General features: G+C 40.3%; 1 protein-coding gene across 1 annotated transcript in view; it reads right to left on the bottom strand.

Annotated features, from left to right (window-relative positions):
- Positions 1–20,000, bottom strand: part of tep1 (telomerase-associated protein 1) — a 44,040-nt gene that overhangs the window by 9,830 nt on the left and 14,210 nt on the right. The window contains exons 17-50 of the mRNA XM_058414114.1: positions 19,496–19,567; positions 18,808–18,954; positions 17,735–18,026; positions 17,018–17,139; positions 16,433–16,546; positions 16,057–16,174; positions 15,172–15,360; positions 14,870–15,057; positions 14,526–14,667; positions 13,743–13,922; positions 13,485–13,577; positions 12,858–12,990; positions 11,616–11,775; positions 9,830–9,963; positions 9,640–9,728; positions 9,442–9,556; positions 9,252–9,296; positions 8,012–8,219; positions 7,613–7,733; positions 7,385–7,509; positions 6,837–6,936; positions 6,598–6,753; positions 6,221–6,439; positions 6,070–6,126; positions 5,003–5,135; positions 3,976–4,206; positions 3,402–3,559; positions 3,017–3,124; positions 2,653–2,757; positions 2,268–2,394; positions 2,094–2,173; positions 1,622–1,745; positions 913–1,043; positions 458–579 (exon numbers count right to left, since the gene is read on the bottom strand). Coding sequence (XP_058270097.1) covers positions 458–579; positions 913–1,043; positions 1,622–1,745; positions 2,094–2,173; positions 2,268–2,394; positions 2,653–2,757; positions 3,017–3,124; positions 3,402–3,559; positions 3,976–4,206; positions 5,003–5,135; positions 6,070–6,126; positions 6,221–6,439; positions 6,598–6,753; positions 6,837–6,936; positions 7,385–7,509; positions 7,613–7,733; positions 8,012–8,219; positions 9,252–9,296; positions 9,442–9,556; positions 9,640–9,728; positions 9,830–9,963; positions 11,616–11,775; positions 12,858–12,990; positions 13,485–13,577; positions 13,743–13,922; positions 14,526–14,667; positions 14,870–15,057; positions 15,172–15,360; positions 16,057–16,174; positions 16,433–16,546; positions 17,018–17,139; positions 17,735–18,026; positions 18,808–18,954; positions 19,496–19,567 — 4,638 coding nt within the window. The remainder of the gene's footprint in view (positions 1–457; positions 580–912; positions 1,044–1,621; positions 1,746–2,093; positions 2,174–2,267; positions 2,395–2,652; positions 2,758–3,016; positions 3,125–3,401; positions 3,560–3,975; positions 4,207–5,002; positions 5,136–6,069; positions 6,127–6,220; positions 6,440–6,597; positions 6,754–6,836; positions 6,937–7,384; positions 7,510–7,612; positions 7,734–8,011; positions 8,220–9,251; positions 9,297–9,441; positions 9,557–9,639; positions 9,729–9,829; positions 9,964–11,615; positions 11,776–12,857; positions 12,991–13,484; positions 13,578–13,742; positions 13,923–14,525; positions 14,668–14,869; positions 15,058–15,171; positions 15,361–16,056; positions 16,175–16,432; positions 16,547–17,017; positions 17,140–17,734; positions 18,027–18,807; positions 18,955–19,495; positions 19,568–20,000) is intronic.

Below are 20,000 nucleotides of genomic sequence, written 5' to 3'. Positions count from 1 at the left end.
CATGTGTGTGTGTGTGTGTGTGTTATTACCTTGTGTGTGTGTGTTATTTCCCTGTGTGTGTATGTGTGCGTGTGTGCATGTTATTACCCTGCATGTGTGTGTGTGTGTGTGTGTGTGTGTGTGATTACTCTGTGTGTGTGTGTGCACGTGTGTGTTATTACCCTGTGTGTGCATGTTTGTGTGCGCATGTGTGTGTGTGTGTGTGATTACCCTTTGTGTGTGTCTGTGTTTGTGTGTGTGTGATTACCCTCTGTGTGTGTATGTTATTACCCTGCATGTGTTTGTGTGTTTGTGTGTGATTACCCTGTGTGTGTGCATGTTTGTGTGCGCATGTGTGTGTGTGTGTGATTACCCTGTGTGTGTGTGTACACATGTGCACACAAACATGCACACACACACAGGGTAATGTGTGTGCGTGCAAGTGTGTATCTGTGTGTGTGTGTGTGTGTGTTATTACCCTGTGATACACTGCTGTGAGTCTCTTTCCAGCTTCCACACACTGACTGAAGTGTCACTGCAGCCCATCGCCAACTGTTCATCCGGCAAACTGCTTAATGCAGTGATACAGCTATCACTCAGCTACACACACACACACACACACAAAGAGAGATAGAAACACCTCTTTATACATCTGCACACAATATAGAAAAACAAAAAAGAGATGATAATGTTTCATATAAAGAAAGAAAGATAGACAGGCAGAAAGAAAGAAAGAAAGAAAGAAAGAAAGAAAGAAAAAGAAAGAAAGAAAGAAAGAAAGAAAGAAAGAAAGAAAGAAAAAGAAAAAGAAAAAGAAAAAGAAAAAGAAAAAGAAAAAGAAAAAGAAAGAAAGAAAGAAAGAAAGAAAGAAAGAAAGATGTACTGATGGTGTGGTGTGTGAAGGTGAGGGTAACTCTACTCTATTACACTCACCTTACTGGAGTAAAGGAGTTTAAGCTGCTGCCACATCTCCAGTCTCCCTGAGCTGAACGCACAAACCAGCACATCCTGCAGCTCCAGGAAACACATCGCACTCACACTCTCCAGCTGTCTGGGAGGCCGGTCTGTACACACACACACACACACACACACATACACACACACACATACACAAAATCAGTGACATAATGAAGTCTTTCCCTGTTGTTGTTGTGTCCATGTTGATGACTGAGTGTCTTTGTCATGATCCACTCCACAGTGGAGGTTAATATGAAGCTCATATGGAAGTAAACATTCAGGACTTTAAGTATTTGTAGTGTTTCAGAAGGATTTCTGTATTTTAGCCTACTAGGAGTTCCAAAAAAGTTCCAAAAAACAACCCCAAAAATGGTTATTTTTTCCCACACAAATGTTTGTATCTTCAAAGTAAATGCTGATATCAAACCCATTTCTGCTCTCGGAGATGTTCCATGTGCTTGTTCATCAAATTTGATTTTCAACCAGTAAAATTCTTTGTAAGGTTCTCCAACTCTTTATACTGACTGAAAACATCCCATAAATCCATTAACATTAACGGTGTAGTGGGAGAAATAGATGAACTGTAACTTTATGTTTTTAATCTTTATCTTCAAGACAAAATGTTTATAAGTGTTTTAAAAACAAGAGTAAGAAAACACTCTACAGACTGAATACTGATACAGACCTGTATTAATGCTCCAGACTCTGAGACTGCGATCTTCAGACACAGTGAGGAAGTTCGGACCAGAGCTGCTCGCTAAAGCATGAACGCTACCACTGTGACCAACCAGAGTGCTGCGGTGATCAACCTAGAGAGAGAGAGAGAGAGAGAGAGAGAGAGATGGATGAAATTACTTTCCTAGGACAGCATGAGTATCAGACTTATTCCTCTTCCCCTGCAGCAATTATTCATACCAATTATTTTTTTGTTTTGCTAATTAAGGAGAACATCAAACTTCTTATCCATTTATACAATTATACAATTTAAACAATCCTCTTCTTATTGAACCTTAGATTCACCAAAATGATGAAGCACCAGAACGAGTGCATTAACATAAACCTTAAACTGATCTCGTGTTTCCAGCACAGGAGACCGATTTGTTCTTCACGGCCAGGTTTAGTTGTACCCGAGTCGTATAAATGAAGATGTTTTCTACCTGCAGCGGCTTCCATAGTTTCACAGATCCATCGTCAGACGCTGTAGCGATCAGAAGGTCCTTGGGTTTCTTTACCAGTCCTGCAAATACATCCACATAGAATGAGGGTGTAATGAATGAGTGGTTACACCTGAGTGTAAGCTGTGTGTGTGTGTGTGTGTGTATGTGTGTAACCTGGTTTAAAGATTATGGTGACGTGGTGGAGGCGTGAAAGATGGGCCTTGATCTCAGTAATCACTCCCAAATCAGATTTCCATACAGTCAGCTGTCCATCAGAAGACCCCAACATCACATAGTCCTCCTGCAGCAAACACACACACACATACGTGCAGAGAATTATAGATATTTATATGGCTCTACATATTAGAAAAAAACAATATAAAATTTCTTTCATGTCAAATAGATAGATACATACATACATAGACAGATAGACAGACAGATACACAGACAGACAGACAGACAGACAGACAGACAGATAGATAGATAGATAGATAGATAGATAGATAGACCAGTGGCCTTCTTTCTAACATGAATGTTTGGGACACGCCCGTTGACTCACCCAGCAGCACATCGTGCCCACAGAAGATGCTGTTGAGACTTCTCTGATACAACTTCCTGTCTGAACGTCCCACATTCGCAGTCTGCAGTCGTTAGAGCAGCTCAGCTACAGACACATTAAACTGAATGAGCATGATTTATCCTCTGAGGCTCACACACACACACACACACACACACACACACACCACTCTATAAATATACTGTTCAGTGCTCATACATGTGTTATAAAGAGGTTGTAATAATTAATGAAGTGTACTTAGTATCACATGAAGTGACATTATAGCCGGGGCCAAAACTTTTGGAGCTGAATGTATAGTTTGTGTTCAATTTTCCAGGAAAGAGCTCTAAAAATTTCACACACTCACCAGGGCAGATGAAGTCCAGGCACATCCGGTGATCCAGTCTCCATGGCAGTGTGGCAAAGAGCGAGAGAGAGACGGAGGGGAGGAGTTTATCTTCCACACCATCAGAGCCTGACACCAAAATCATTCATTATTACAAACATGCTGAGAAAAAAAAAACTACATTAGCATATTATTTTAATTATTTTTAATTATTCAATTATTGTTATTCATTCTACCACACTCTGGATTCTGATTGGTCAGAAGGTGATTAGTTTTCTGTACAACAAAAGTTCAATATAAACTATAAAAAATGTGGGTCATCGTTGATATGATTATAAACTGCTATAAGTAAGTAATTAAGTAACTGCTATAAAGTGTCATGTTTTGTGCTGAATTGTTTCTCTACCTTGTCCTTTCCTCCTGAAAGCAGCTCATCTCCATTTAGACTAAAGGCCAAACAGGTGACCCCTCCGCTGTGACCCCTCAGAAGACTCACTGCTGTCGGTTCAACCCAGAGCTCAGAGGTCAAATCTCTCTTCAGCCACAATGCAATCGTGAAGTCATCTGAGTGACCAAAACACAGGATTGAAAAAACAGTCAGTGTCAACGATGATCATTTCAATCGTCCACATGAGAAGTTTTGTGTTATGAAGTAAGGAAAGTGTTACAAGTGGGAAAATAATCCACGACAGAGCGGCGTAATGAACCCAGGTTACTGATCACACTGAAGTGTTTTATTCCTCTTACACCACAGTGCTGTGTCAACAATTACAACTTACTTATTTATAAAAGAATAACACGCTTTTTATACATTTACATTTAATGTTGTGAAACATCACCTGCACTACTGTCAGAGCTGCTTCAGACCAATCAGAATCTAACACTGCCATGGTGTACATCATGTACAAAGTGACATCCTGCTCCGTTTCTCTGACAGTATAGTTATTATTACAGAACCCGGACGTGCGTGTGGTACCGACCCGATGCAGAGGCTACGTGAGTGGAGTTCTGGCTCAGAGCGAGAACAGCTCCCTTCTGGACCCCAAAGACTCCTGCAAGTGTCAGAGACCTGTTGTGTTTTCTCTGCTTCTTCCACAGGCGCAGACGCTGATCTAATCCTCCGGAGAGCAGGAGAGTGTCTGTTGAGGTCTGCAGCCAGAGCAAACACAGCATGGACACACGCAGGTCCTCAGTGGACCAGACACAGCCACCTACAACACACACAAAAACACACACAGGCAAATAAAGATCCTTTTTCTCACATAACTATTAGTGAATCTAAATAATACATTATATGGCCAAAAGTTTTGGGACACCCCTCCAAATCATTGAGTTCAGGTGTTGTTTTTCAGGGTTTGGCCTCAGCCCCTTAGTTCCAGTGAAAGGAACTCTTAATGCTTCAGCTTCATACCAAGACATTTTGGACAATTTCATGCTCCCAACTTTTGGGGATGACCCCTTCCTGTTCTAACATGACTGCACACCAGTGACCAAAGCAAGGTCCATAAAGACATGGATGAGTGAGTTTGGTGTGGAGGAACTTCACTGTCCTGCACAGAGTCCTGACCTCAACCCCATAGAACACCTTTGTGATGAATTAGAGTGGAGACTGAGAGCCAGACCTTCTCATCCAACATCAGTGCCTGACCTCACAAATGTGCTTCTAGAGGAACGGTCAAATATTCCCATAAACACACTCCTAAACCTTGTGGAAAGCCTTCCCAGAAGAGTTGAAGCTGTTATAGCTGCAAAGGGCGGGACAACTCCATTTTACATTCATAGTATAGTGTATATCAAGGTAAAATCCAGCTTCTTCAGTACAGTAAATTTTATCACCAGTAAATAAAAAATTCAAAAATTCAAAATATTGATTTATGTTCTAAAACGTTGTAGCTTAATACGTGTAAAGGTTAGAATTTAGCTTTTCAACATTTGTAAAGTGTTTGTTTTTTTAAAAAAACACTTGTAGTAAAGTCAGGATAGTTTACAGTTGAAATAAAATTGTACCTGACTGTATGTTGTAGAGTTTAAGCCCGTTGCCATGGTAACCTACAGCAGCGTAGCGACCGTTCACAGCCACACAGAGAGCGGCATCTTCGGACACCGCAGTGTTTCTGGACCCCGAGGATTTCAACAGCTTCTGTAATGGAGGAATTCTTCATCATAATCATCAACATCACATAATCATCATCTCCATGATCATCATCACTATCATCTTTATCATTACTATCATCATCATCACCATCATCTCCACTATCATCATCTTCAACATCATTACCATCAACTTCAACACCACCATTACTATTATGACTATCATAATCATCACCACCACCACCATCACCAGTCATCTTCATTACTATCATCATCATCATCATCATCATCTTTGTCATGTTCATTACAATCACAATCATTATAATCTACAGACAGAGCTCATCATCATCACCATCTTCATCATTACTATCATTACCATCAACATCATTTTTATCATTACTATTATCATCATCATCAGCAGCAGCAGCATCCTCCACATACATACAGACAGACAGACATACATACTGTACATACATTACATACAGACATGCTGTACATACATACATACAGACAGAGAGACAGACATACATACAGACAGACAGACATACATACATACATACAGACATACATACATACAGACAGACAGACAGACAGACAGACAGACATACTGTACATACATTACATACAGACATGCTGTACATACATACATACAGACAGAGAGACAAACATACATACAGACAGACAGACAGACAGACAGACAGACAGACAGACATACATACATACATACATACATACATACATACAGACAGACAGACAGACAGACAGACAGACATACTGTACATACACACATACAGACAGACAGACAGGGAGACAGACATACAGACAAAAAGACAGACAGACAGACAGACAGATAGGGAGACAGACAGACAGATAGGGAGACAGACAGACAGGCATACATACATTAAAACAGGCAAACAGACAGACAGACAGACTCATCCTGCTCCTGGTCACTCAGTGTTTTCTCTCATTAACATGTGCAGTACCTTTTCCTCCCCCAGCACTGAAACCGAACGCCCGAGTCCTCCAGACCACAACTGCACCTGAAACACACACACACACACACACACACACAATTTATTGTACAGCAGTAAAACACACTTTTATGTGTGTGTGTTTATGTGTGTGTGTCTTCACCATGCCATCATGTCCAGCACTGAGCAGTGACTCTCCATCACTCAGGAAGCGAAGAGCCTCAGTGGAGCCGCGGTGAGCGTGAGAGTGCCACACACAGGACGAACCAGGAACTGACCACAACCTCATCTCTCCATCCAACGCCCCAGAACAGAGGAGAGAGACAGAGGAGGATGGAGAGAACGACACACTGCGCACTGAACAATGGTGACCTAACAGAGTCTGGAGAAGTGGAGGAAAGAGAGAAAGAGAGATAGAAGAAGAATAGAATGATTATACAGAAGGAATAAGGAAGAAAAATACAGGATACATTAACAAGTGGCTGATGATCAGGACTCGAAGACCCATGATTCTGTGTTCACTTCCTGTTTCCTCCTCACCATGCAGTTCTCCTGTTTGATCCAGTCCCACACTCGCACTGCTCCATCCCAGCAGCCCACCGCCAAGAGACTTCCCTCAGAGTCAAAGGTCACACAGTTCAGAGGGGAGGGGTTGTGCAGAGACGCCTCCTGCCTCCCCTTGTTAGAAGACCACACCTACACACACACACACACACAGAATGAATAAGTGAAATGTTTATGCTAAATGGCAAACTGTGTTAAAAGTGAATTATTCTAACCTTCAGAGTGGTGTCTAAGGAAACAGTAGCAAAATGCTTCCTGTCTTTGCTGACATCACATCCTGTTATCCTGTTGGAGTGGGCCATCAGGTGGGCCATCCTACAGAGATGTATAACACACTGATTCCTTATTTTCAGATCTTTAAACATCAAGATAGGCAGACAGACAGATGTTCAGAGAGACAGGCAGTGGTTGAGGAAGACAGACATATGTTCAGGTGGACAGACAGGTGCTGAGGAAGACAGACAGATGTTCAGGTGCACAGACAGGTGATGAGGAAGACAGACAGATGTTAAGGTGGACAGACAGGTGCTGAGGAAGACAGACAGATGTTAAGGTGGACAGACAGATGTTAAGGTGGACAGACAGGTGCTGAGGAAGACAGACAGGTGATGAAGACAGACAGATGTTAAGGTGGACAGACAGGTGCTGAGGAAGACAGACAGATGTTAAGGTGGACAGACAGGTGCTGAGGAAGACAGACAGATGTTCAGGAGGAAAGACAGATGCCCCCAACACCGCCCCCCCCAAGACACTGCACACTGACCTGCAGCCCCCATTAACATCCCAGGCCTCCACCTGGCCATCGTACGAGGTGGTCCACAGAACACACTCATCCAGAAACATACAACCTGAGATTCCGTCACAGTTACTGACCAGTGACTTCACTTCCTGTTGTGAAAAAAAGCAAAGGAGTTTTTGAGGCCTTTATATTTTCTACAGCAATTCTAAACCTAAGATGAGAAAGAGGTGAGGAAGGAGACGTGGCTGTGACCTGGTTGGTGTGTGTGTGGTAGAGATGGAGAGAACCCTGTTCTGTCCCCACTGCCACGAGAGCCCCCGCAGGACTCAGAGACACACAGGACGGTGTCCACTGAAACGTGGAAACCAGCTCGCTGTGGAATTACAGATACTGAATTACACACACACACACACAAATGACACAAAAGGACAGTAAACAGTGTCTGTATTTACGCTTAGATATCAAGAGATAGACCTTTGTTATTTAATGCAAAATAAATGTCAACAATTTCAAAGACAATGTGATAGATGGAAGTGTCTGGGGGGAAATGCTGGATTTATGCTATAACATTAAAGCTAATTGGCCCCCTTGAGAAACTCTGTCTCCTGTAACACACTACAGAATGTCTAAAACAAGCAGCATGATTCCTACCCAGCTTCCTGTTGGGATTCTATAGAGCTGTTCGTCCATCTGACCGGGTGGATGCTTCCCTCCTCCACTGCTCTTTCAGCCCAGGCGTGAGCAGCCGAGGTCTCAGGTTCGTTCAGGGCTTGCTGCACAAACAGAGTTGGCCAATGGGAGAGCAGGGGGGCGTGGCGCTTCAGGAACGAGTGACAAGCCACAAGCTTGTCTGAAAAGGCTGTGGAGATAATGAGGTTTATGCTGAGGTGTAAAATCATCAAAATATTTCCCCTGGGTCCTAGTGAACTCCTGTTAAACAAAATCCTGGGTTTATGTAGTTGGAGGTTTCACACTGCTCCTACTTCCCCCGGGGTTAACACTGAATCCTGGCTCTTCATAATCTGACGTTCACACTCTACTTCCTAAACCCCGCCTTAACCTTCTTCTCATTTGCATATTCACGCATCAACAACCCTGATTGGATAGGCTCATCTTACACTTTCACCTTTATTGGTGAGGAAAAAAGGTTTTGTACCCAAGCAGGTTCTGTTATCTTTCACAGCACTGTCATTTTTTTGCTCTTTTTAAGTTTGTTGTTTAGTCGACCAGCCGTTCATTTGTTCGTTGATATCCGACATCCGCTAATTTTTCAGTGTGGAGTATTTCCCCTCACTATGGCACACACATCCGTGATGTTTGGTGTTTTGATGCCTGACTCTATCTACAGAGTTTTGTTATGTCCTGGTTTTCATCTGATATGAAGCTGAATCAGTTTCTGACTGGATGTCTGTTGATAAGCAACTAGCTGTAACATTCTAACAGCGCTAACATGGTTTCACTCTGTACAGGGTCAGCACCGTGATTTACAGGTTTATCCACTTTAAACAGTGCTGTCTCTGTGCTATGATGAGGCCTAAATCCTGAATCCATGAATGTTATTCCTATGTAGGTATGAGTGTAACTGCTATGCTACAACCTTTTCTAGGATCTTGGAGATAAGGGTGAGGTTAACGCTGTAAAAACCAAGCTGATTCTGCTTCAGAGCAAAGTTTCATAACTCTTGGGAAAAGCCGTGCTTCATAATCCTGCTTCTAAATTACACATGTGAATTGCTCCTCTACCTGGAGGTAACAGCAGGGTTTAGAGTGACGAGAACCTGGGGTGAAAGCAGAATGGAAAGCTCTAATATGAGTATATATGCATGTTCATGTGAACATCAGTGTGGGAAAAAAAGACTAGTAGCTGAGATGGAGAAGATGGATGAACGTACCAGATGCCTCAGGACAGTGTGGCTTGTCCACTTCAAGTGTCTTTTCTAATAAAAATGTGAAAAATAATCAATAAGGTAGGTGGGACCAAATGGATAATATAAGAGATAAAAGGGGTGGAGTTATGTGGATTACATAGTGGTACACAACTCTTAAAACTCTTAAGTCTATGGGATTGATTTAAAACTCTACCATAATGGATGTAATTCTCCACGAGGCTGCTCAGGAGTCCGTGCCGCACATTAGCATACAGGAAGTAGTAATTGCTCAGCAGGAGGTGAATCGGCTCCCACTGACCACATTTAATCTGGAGATGAGAATAAAAAACATCGTGAGATTTTCTGTAATCATGAGAAAGGTGTGTGGAAGTCAGTAGAAAGAACTGCTGACCAGATGAGCAGGAAGATGTACGAGTGTGTCCGTGTCACAGTGCAGGAACGTGTCGTTACCGTGAGGATCTGACCGCACCCACAGGTGAGCTACGGAGAAACAGCACACATGATTTATTGTTCTTATTCTTCTTCTCATCATCATCATCATCCTAATCATCAAGTGCTTTTTGGTCACTTTCTTTTCATACCTGAGAGAATCAGGTGCGCTCTGCTTTTGTCCTCGGGGTCAGACAGGTAAAGCCGCTCAAAAGCTGATTTCACATCCGGGTTGGTGAGAACCCAGGACTGATCCGGTTCCACAGACAGTGGCATCCCGATCAAACTGAGTCAGAACAGAACACAACATTTTTAACATTAAGAGTTCTACAAAAATAGGTTCTTTAGGTGTACGCTGGATAACTTAATGATTTTAGCATGCTACAAGGGTTTTGCTCTGACACACGTGCCAGGAAAAACCAAAAAAGGGTTTTAACAGTGATGCCATACTCTCTTAAAATTAAAGGTTCTTAAATGGTTCTGCATGGTGCTATGAAGAATCATTAACATACATGAATCTTGTTCGTAGAACAAAATGATCTTTGCAGTGGAAAAAGGTTCATGCATGACACTAAGAAAAAGGGGATCGGTTAAGAACGATTCACTGGATGCTTCATTGGGAAACCAAATATGGTTCTTCTATAGCACCACTGTGAAAATCCCTGTTTAAGGTTCTTCCTGGAAACTTTATTTTTAAGAGTTTTAACTATTTTTTGGTTCCTCAAGAAATCTTTCAGTGTTTCTTAAAAATAACCCCTTTTTATCACTATAAAGAACCTTTTATTCGATAGAATCATACCATGTCTGTTAAAGGTTCTTCATAGAACCATCCACCTTGACCAAGAACCATTTAAGAACCTTTATATTTAAGTGTAGGGAAGCAGTCAGTTTTCAGTGTTCTACAAGGAGTTTCCCAGAGATGGAACTGAAGAACCCATTGAAGAGGGGTTCTAACTTTCATAAGAATACATGATAATGAAGGGCTCAGTTTGGGAAACAGTCAAGCTGCGTCCTGAATGAAGTACTACACACTACACTGTGAATGTTAGACGGGTCATACTGTCTCAAATGGAACACTAACAGCTTTTTACTAACAGGAAATAGAAGCTGCTTCCCAGTCGATGGTGAAAGACATCAAATGCATGTATCACGATGTCGTAACAGTACAGTCGGTCATCTCGAAATTGTTTCCTTATCCAGCATCAGCACCTGGTAGCTGTCCAACATTTTGCACTTGTTTTTTTCAGCTGAATAAATGCATCATCTGATTTCTTGAAATGAACTTCTTGTTCTTCTTCTTCTAAGGATTTTCATTGTGAACACTATTTATACTCACACTTTTTCTACGACACAGTGGAGTAGGAGAGTGTGTAAGAAGGTGATCTGAGACACACCTTCTTTTCTTTGGGTTCTACATAAGGCTCGGTTCCACCAGAAGAACAACCACAGAACTTTTAATGGTACTAGATTTCCTCAGAGTGAAGGGAGAAGTTTAATCTCAGGTTCTTTAAGGATTCTGTGGAGGTGGGGGCGTGGCTGAGCGCTGGTTTGTGAACAAGTGGTGAGTTTGTTACACACCTGTTAGTAATAGTTGTATTTGCTCCCAGTGAGCACCAGAGGAGATTTAAGGATGGAGAGCTAGAGCATGTGTGTATGAGTGTGCATGTGTACGTTAGAAAGCACTGAAAGCAAGCAATTAATTCAATAAAGCTGTGTGTAAGACGGAGATCTCCTTCGCCTTCCACTTCCTCCTTTCCACAACACACCCATGCAGGGACATTTACAGACACATTGGATAATTAAGGTTTCTTAGATTCCTAAGAGAACATATTCTGAAACTATTTTTGGGCCCAACAAAGAACCATCAAGGGTTCTTCCACAGCATTTAAGAAAGAACCATTAAAGGTGCTTGTAACTTCATCACAGCTTTACATTTACCTCTGCAGACTTCGAGCCAGCTGGGAGAACTTGGCCATGGGTACTCTGGTTTTTGGGTTCCTGGCGAGTTTGATCACTTCCTGCCAGTTCAGGGAGGTGCATGTGGAGCTCAGATCAGAACACAGGTTCAACAGGAAGTGCAGATCTCTGTCTTTCAGACCTGTGCAGCAACAGAAGATAAGTTAATACCTCTGAAAGACAACGTCTCTGCTGTACAAATATCACTCGTAAGCTTCTGAAACCGAAATCTGACACTGAATGTTAAACTCCTGTTTCAGTTTTGGTCTAATTTTAACCTTCACATCAAACGAATACTATTTCCAGTCCTTCCATAACCCTGTCATTAAATACATGCCATCATCTCCTTGTCCCCCAACTAAAACATTTTTTTAAAGATGTAACACTTTATATAGTCGCTGTCCTCACACACACTTGGACCTTCTCTAAAAATACAAAGCACAAAAAGATCAGATAATAATAATATTGCAATAATTTATCTCAATAGTATGTTTAGGAGCAGAGGAGTGATCTGCAGTATGTTCTTGTTTCTAATAACCACAACATTGCCTCCAAAAAAAATTAATAAGCCTTCATTCACCACTTATTTCATACTTCAATAAAAGTATGGCCAATAACAAATGCTTTTTTGTGGTTCTTTGTGATGTATAATGTTGTTTTATCATTAAAAGTAATTGATTTTGGGCTCCTCCCCATATAATGTCCAGACGTATATGGGGCCTATCTCTGCTTGACATTGTCTCTATGGAACTATCAACAGCTCGCATTCATGGAGCAAAGACAAAAACTCTGAAGATCTGGAGGGCTATTTTGGAAACTGTTAAATCCTTTGTTTCCTCTCTTTGATGTATAATTTTCTTTGTATTTATGTATATATTATTATTATTTCTACTATTGTTCGTTTATTTTTCTTTCTATTCTTTTTGTGATTAAGCATTGTAATTTGTACCTTTTTCCACTGCAATCTCTTACGCTTTCTTAGTACAGTTTGAGTCTACCGGGAGGGTGGGGGTTATGGCTACAGACTAAATTGATGTGTTGTTTTTTGTGTTATACTGAACTATTTTTCTTAATAAAACAATTGTTCACAAAAAAGTAATTGATTTTAAAGAAATTAAAGAAAATGTTTTCAAAATTGAAGCAGTGTTCCACGACCCAATTACACCACTGTGTTTATTATATATTGATGATGATAATGATGATGATGATGGTGATCAGTCATACCGGTGGCGCTGACGGTCAGAGCAGCCAGGGTCCAGTTGAGTCCTGTTCCTGTGTACTGAGTCTGGAGCCTGATCAGTCCGTACTGAATCAGCTCACATAGAGACGATGGGAGAAACTGCAGGTTCTCCTTCATCTGGAAAAATGGAAGTGTGTGAGCTTTTTTCAAGATTATTTCAGAAAATCTGACCATGATATCTGTTACAAAGCGCTATGAGCATGTATATAGTTATCATAGGTATGCAGTTTTCATTTCAGTGCATGATTTTCAAGCCTAACCCCACACATCACACGCTAGTGGGTGGTCCTATCTTTAGCTGCCAAGGTTACATTAGTCCAATAAGGCCTCACAAATGAAAGCACGTTAATGACAACAAATCAGACATCCGATCTTTATAAAATGTCATTCGGGAGGAAATGGATGTGTATAAAATGTGCGGCATATCATACACTTCTTCCACACAATATTTTCTCTCGGCTAACTTTTAAAATCTTTTTATTTTGTTTTTCTTGTGCTACTCCACTAATAAAAATTTCATTTCACTGAACATCATACAGTGTATTGTGTGTGTGTGTGTGTGTGTGTTGGAAAAGTGCATGATTCTTTTAGATAATCAGCATCAACCCCACCTTTTCGAACGAGGCGTAGTTCCTGAGTTCCTCACAGGCCAAGCGGAGATACAGTGGACTCATAGATCCCTTCTTCATCAACAGTGTCTGGAGCTGCAAATCCAAACACGTGAGGATAAATACGTGAGGATAAAAACGTGAGGATAAAAACGTGAGGATAAAAACGTAGGGATACATATGTGAGGATAAACACGCGAGGAACATCACATATACTGTTTTCCTCACAGATGCATACTGGTTTTTCTGGTAATATCAGACCTGGTTATTGAAGGCAGAATCACTCAGCTTCTTCCCGTACACACTCAGTGCCTTCTGGACGATCTCTTTCCGGTCTGGCAGCAATAAAGGCCCCAGCGGAAACAAGGTACAGGTTTTATTTTTGCTCATGATGTTGCAGAGACCCGAATCTGTGGTGACACTCAGGACCAGGCACACACCCTGAGAGGACCAAGAGTAGAAAAGTTCAGAAAAGTCAGAATCATCATTGTGGTCAATAAACCAGGACATGTTCTGTTCAGTTTCTGTCTGCGGTTCCTAAATTTATTTTATAAAATGTAAAAAAAATGATTTCCTTCTTATTGAATGTTTATAGAAGGAGTCCCCAACGCAGCTGTTTTCAGAGGAGTTTATGATTTTTTGTGGTTCCTCACAATCAATAATGTTACGCCTGATTGGTGTATATAAATATCAAGGATACTGTATTACAAGATTGTATTGTATATACAATATTTTTGCTCTATAGGTTTTCCCAGATGTTTTACTCCTCTTTCTTGTGTTTGCTGTGTCAACTTGAATGCACCCTTAGAGCTACATCTCATATCATATTGTGTCATAATTCTGTGGTATAAGAGGAATAAAACACATTGGGACATGCTGTTATATGAAAATAATCAGCTTTTGGACTGATAACAGTAACTCCTCTTCATCACAAACGTACTTATTCATCATTTTACTATCTATCAGCACAATTCAAAGTATTTTATTCCTTATATATTATTTCCTTCAGTGTCTTTAAAGTCTATTAGTGTGCGCATGCGTCACCTTAGGAACCCATTGTGGAATCCATTCGGAAATAATTTGGCCTTTAGCATCGTGCACCAGATCTGCTCCGTCAATGAGTAGAGCCAGAGATCGGCCTTTCTTCACTTCCTTCAGATGTGAGAGGAACTCCAACAGCAGATCTCTGTGGACGTTAACACACTCTGTTTCTGTAAAGGGTACTCAAGTTTTCACTGAGGTTCTTATTCGTATTGAAGGTTACAAAACTCTATACGCTTCTGTATTCTACATGATGGAAAATATTACCACAAATTCTTCTCATATGTTCTACTGAAACACTTTCACATACTCTGCTATTGACAAAAGTGAACAAAAACCTCCCTCACCTGTAAGGTGTGTTTGAAGGAAGCTCCTCCTCCTGCTGCTTTCTCTTCCTCAGCCATTGGACCAGGCAACGCAGGAGGGGCTCAACTCCAGAAGCTGATTGGCTAGCTGCTGTGGAATAGGATATGACATCATACATGGGCGCTTTTTTCATCTTGTCTGTAGAACGGAGTGTATGAGTCAATGCAGCCTAAAAGAGAGAGAGAGAGAGAGAGAGAGAGAGAGAGAGAGATATGTTGATTTGTGGGACAGTTGTTTCTGTAAGCTGAAACTGCAGAGAAACAAAATACAAACTGTTTATTACCATGAAAGCTGTTTTGCCGACTCCGGACCCGCCCTGCACCAGCAGAACTCCGCCTTTCTGCTGACATTCTTCGACTTTCTCTTTTGCCTTTGAAAGCAGCTTCGCTCTGCCGTAAAATTGCTGTCGTTGGGCGTCCTGATGAACTTCCTGTTCTTTAATCTCCGCTGTCAGATCTGCCTCGTCTGATTCCTGAGAATCATAAGAGGAAACGAACACTGAGGACGGTAAGAAGGTGGCCAATTGGCCTCTGTGCTGGTCAGTTTTTTAAAAAGAGGTGCGACTTCTGTCTGTCAGTCACAATGAAATAGGCATGGCTTCTGTGTCTGTTAATTTCAGTAAAGGAGGCGTGGCTTCTTTGTCTGTTTATATGGGTCTGCCAGTCTTGGTAAAAGGTGGTCTTTCTGTGTGGTAAAGGGGTGTGGTCTTTCTGTCTATGTGGTTAGGGGTGTGGCCTCTCTGTGTGTCTGTCTGTAAGTCTGGTAAAGGAGTGTGGCCTCTCTCTGTGTGTCTATCAGTAGGGTAAAGGGGTGTGGCCACTCTGTCTGTCTATCTGTGTGGTAAAGGGGCGTCATCTCTCTGTCTGTCTGTCAGTCTCGTAAAGGGGTGTGGCATCTCTGTCTGTCTGTATGGTAAAGAGGTGTGGCCTGTCTGTCAGTCTGTCTGTCTTTGTGGTCAAGGGGTGTGGTCTGTCTGTTTGTCTTTGTGGTAAAGGGGTGTGGTCTGTCTGTCTGTCTGTCTGTATGGTAAAGAGGTGTGGTCTGTCTGTCAGTCGGTCTGTCTGTGTGGTAAAGGGGTGTGGCCTCTCTGTCTGTCCATCTGTCTGTTTGTGGTACAGATAAAAGTCAGTGTGGTATTTTTTTTTCATTTTTTATCTTGATGCCTGACCTCCACAAACAGCTGCTGTATTGCAGACCACAGATCCTCCAGCACAGCCTTGGCAAAATCCTCCAGTCGGCTAACGTAGGCTTTTCCGTCTACGACTCCGCCCCACTCACACGGATAACTGCAGAGATACAGAGAGAAGAACGTTTACATAAAACATCATTCCTCACATTAAATCATTCAGTAACTTGGCTCTTTTAGCATGTCTCATAATGCCTCATGAAGCATGAATAAGCTACTGATCAAAACTCCTTTCTTCTACAGCTGACTTCTACAGTCATTTATTTTACTTCTGCTTCTTTCTCTGAGTTAATCAGATGAGAATGAACTTAAATCTCGGCAGACGGAATTTAATAAATCATCTGGATGCAGCTCTCACTTTTCCGTCACTCTGAAGCCGTCGTTCTTGATCCGTTCCTTCAGTTCATCCAGTTTTGCTGCAGTTTCCTTGGATTCAGCTACAAAGTCGTCTCTCCAAGCCTCGGGCACTGAGCTAAACAATAAGTAAGTAAGTAAGTAAATAAATAAATAAATAAATAAATAAATAAATAAAAGCAACCAGAGTCAAAACTGTTTGATGTCACTTTTACATAATAGATGCAATAAAAATAATTCATTTAACACTATATATATATATATAACTATATATATATAAATATAACTATAACTATAAAAGGAACTCGTATGTCTGATGGATTTTCCACAACAATAAACAGATAAACGACATGAGGATTTTTAAATTATTATTATTAATAAACAATTATAAACATATCATTCAGGATCACCTGTTATTGTTATTTCCTGTGTTTATTTATCTTCCTATGACAGTATAGAGTTTTTATCATGTCCATATTTAAATAAATCTAATATCATGCTGCACTTTCAATATTTCTCCATGTATATAAAGCCATAAATAATTAAAGCGTGTCTTTACAAAGTCGTGCTCCTGAAGCTGAGTCCGTACCTGAGAACCTGAGGACATCTGAAGTAGAAGAACATGCGGCTCTGAGCAGAATCAGGAAACACGGCCTGGAACTGACGGATCTCCATCTCCGTGATGGACAGACCCTCAGGAGCCGACTTCAGCTGACACACAGAAATATAAAGATAGAAATCTTTAACTAGCTCACATATCAAACCGCAATTTAATTCCACAAGTAAAAGAATTAAAAACGGTTAATAGTTTTAATATTCATACACTATACATTATATGGGAGTATAATAAACAGTCTGAAGGCTTGAAAAATGCTTACAATAAATGCACAAAATAAAAAGAAATATGAATGTTTTCTATTTATTTTTGTGATCTATGATAAGAACACATTTTACTGTTAGATTATGATTTATTCAAGAGCAACACAAAAAACACACTTTCTGCAACAAAACGTTTCATTAATTTCCTTTACATTTTTTTAATTTTATGTTTTAAAAATAAAATTAATTTATATCTATTTCTTATTAATTTTAGTCTTTTTTTAAAGCTAATTAATCTCTCTAGAAAAGCTACATTAGATCTATTATTTCTTCTCAGTTTTCCTGTTTCTCATAATGTCAATTTCTTAAATTGTTAAAGTTTTTTTTAAATGATAGAAAATCCATTTTGTACTTAAAACGAAAGTTATATCCAGTCAGTCCCTCTAGGACTTCATGATTCATGTTAAACTTCTCTTTCAGTTCCTACCCAGCTGTAGTTCGGCAGGTCAGGCAGCGAGGGCCGAGGCGGCACCAGGCCGTATCTCTGTCCCAGAATTCCCAGCAGCACCTGCGAGCGACAGACCTCCTGGAGGCAGATCTCAGTGGCGCGGGCCGATTCGTCCTCGGTGACGCCCCAGCGCAGGTCCACTTCCTGCAGGTGGAGGCAGAGGGGTGCAGCTCGCCGCCGTAACTCCGGGAAAACGCTGCGGATCAGGATGTCCCGCTCGCCGTGCATGTCTCTGAACGTAGACGAGATGAAGACGCGCACACCGCGCCACCTGACAACGGAGAGAGGACGAACAATTCACTGCAACACACTCTCTTTAACTTACAGAGAAATTTTAAAATTCCAAAATAAATAGTTTTATTTATCAGCATTGTAATTGCTGATTATATGTCATTTTTTCAAGTCATTTATCTATAAAAAATTGTAAACATATGTTAATGATTTGCTTAAAATATTAAGAAAATAATGAATAAATATTGTGTCAAAAAATTAATTAAATAATAAATGATCTATAATTTATTCTTTTAAATAAACTAATAAATTTCCTTCACAACATTTTTCTTTTCATTATTTTTCTCTTTTGATATTTTATTTCCTTACTGTTTCATTTTTCCCTTTCTTTCTTCTAATTTTTTTAGTACAGCATTATTTCATTTGCATCTTATTAACCCCTCCTTTTCAACCCTCTCATTTTTCAGATTTATTTTCCTTTTCTTGTTTATAAATTTAAGTTCAATTTTCTTTATTTTTTTCCCTATTAGATTTTTTCCCTCTAAATTTTTTAAAAAACTTATTTCCTTTACTACCGCTTTCTTTTCCCCAATTTATTTATTCATTTTTTTCAATTTATTATTATTATTACTTTTTTCCAAACATGGCCAGGTTTCTGTTAAGTAAATGCCTTTTAATTGTAATATTTTATTTCATACTTTTTTCCACAGCCTTAACATAATTATAAGTATTTTTTCCAGAACAGCGTGTGTGTTCAATTACTGTGTTTAATTATTATTTAATATGTAACCGTATTTAATATGAATTGTGTTTGAAGGTACCTGAGCTTGGGAACCTCAGGCAGGGGCATGACGTTGTTGGTTCTCTCTGGTTTCTTGGTGGACCCTGCTGGAGGAGGAATCTTGTGCAGTTTGTCGATTTGCTCCACATGATCCAAAAGTCTGGAGGAACCTCGCTCGGAAATGAACCTGCGGGAAAACAGTTTTTCATCATCGACTCATTCGGTGCAAACAGTGTGCTGAAATATGGAGGATCACAACGCTACACTCCAGATAATACACAACTACACAACACACACACACACACACACACACACAATACACAAATACAGCTCAGATCCACATTTACAACCAAACCCACATCTAAACCCCATCACCTCCACTTTATCCTGCATGTGCAGCTGCTAAGATCAGGATAAAACTCTGCTAATTATACTGCATATAATTCCTAATGTTGAATAATTGCTTTAACTGTTAATTAATAAATTGTGAAAACGCCACAGTTAAATCTGCACACACTCCAATCACACATCGACAGAGCTGGAATCGTGTTAAACTGCAGTAAATCAGGGCCTTTTTCACATCTAATAAATGTTTTAACTGAAAAATGTACATTTTTTTGCTTATTAAGTCTCAAATAAATTTATAAAGATGCCATTGTCTGATTCTGACTTTAGTACACCTGAGATCTTTGACTCAGCGAACGCTTTATCGAGGAACGTGATGTTACCTGAGGATCTGCTCACTGAAGCCATACAGCGTCACGGTTTTAGGATCATTTTCCGAACTGACAGAATCACGACTGCAAACACAATCAAATCAGGAAGAGAAATGATGTGATTAACACAGCAGTGAAAGTCAATCAGATTGAACTGATCATACATTCTAAGTAAAAACAGATACAAATAATACGGCCAAAAATGGAGTTTCCTCCTGTTTTTGTTGTGTCCATGTTGATGATCGAGTGTCTTTGTCATGTTCCACTCCACAGTGGAGGATAATAAGAAGCTCAAATGAAAGTAGACACTCAGGACTAGTGTTTCATTAGGATTTCTGTATTTTAGTCTATTAGGGGTTCATATATATTCATAGAAAAGTTCCAAAAAAACAAAAACTGATATTTTATTTCCACACAAATGTTTGTATCTTCAAAGTAAATGTTGATATCAAACCCTTTTCTGCTCTCTGAGATGCTCTGAGTGTTTGTTCATCTGAAAAGCAGCTCAGATTTCATC

The sequence above is a fragment of the Hemibagrus wyckioides genome, linkage group LG17 (genome assembly GCF_019097595.1).
Source record: "Hemibagrus wyckioides isolate EC202008001 linkage group LG17, SWU_Hwy_1.0, whole genome shotgun sequence".
NCBI classification, from domain to species: domain Eukaryota; kingdom Metazoa; phylum Chordata; class Actinopteri; order Siluriformes; family Bagridae; genus Hemibagrus; species Hemibagrus wyckioides.
The sequence above is the reverse complement of the archived record's forward strand: the minus strand, read 5'-3'. Positions and strand labels throughout refer to the sequence as shown.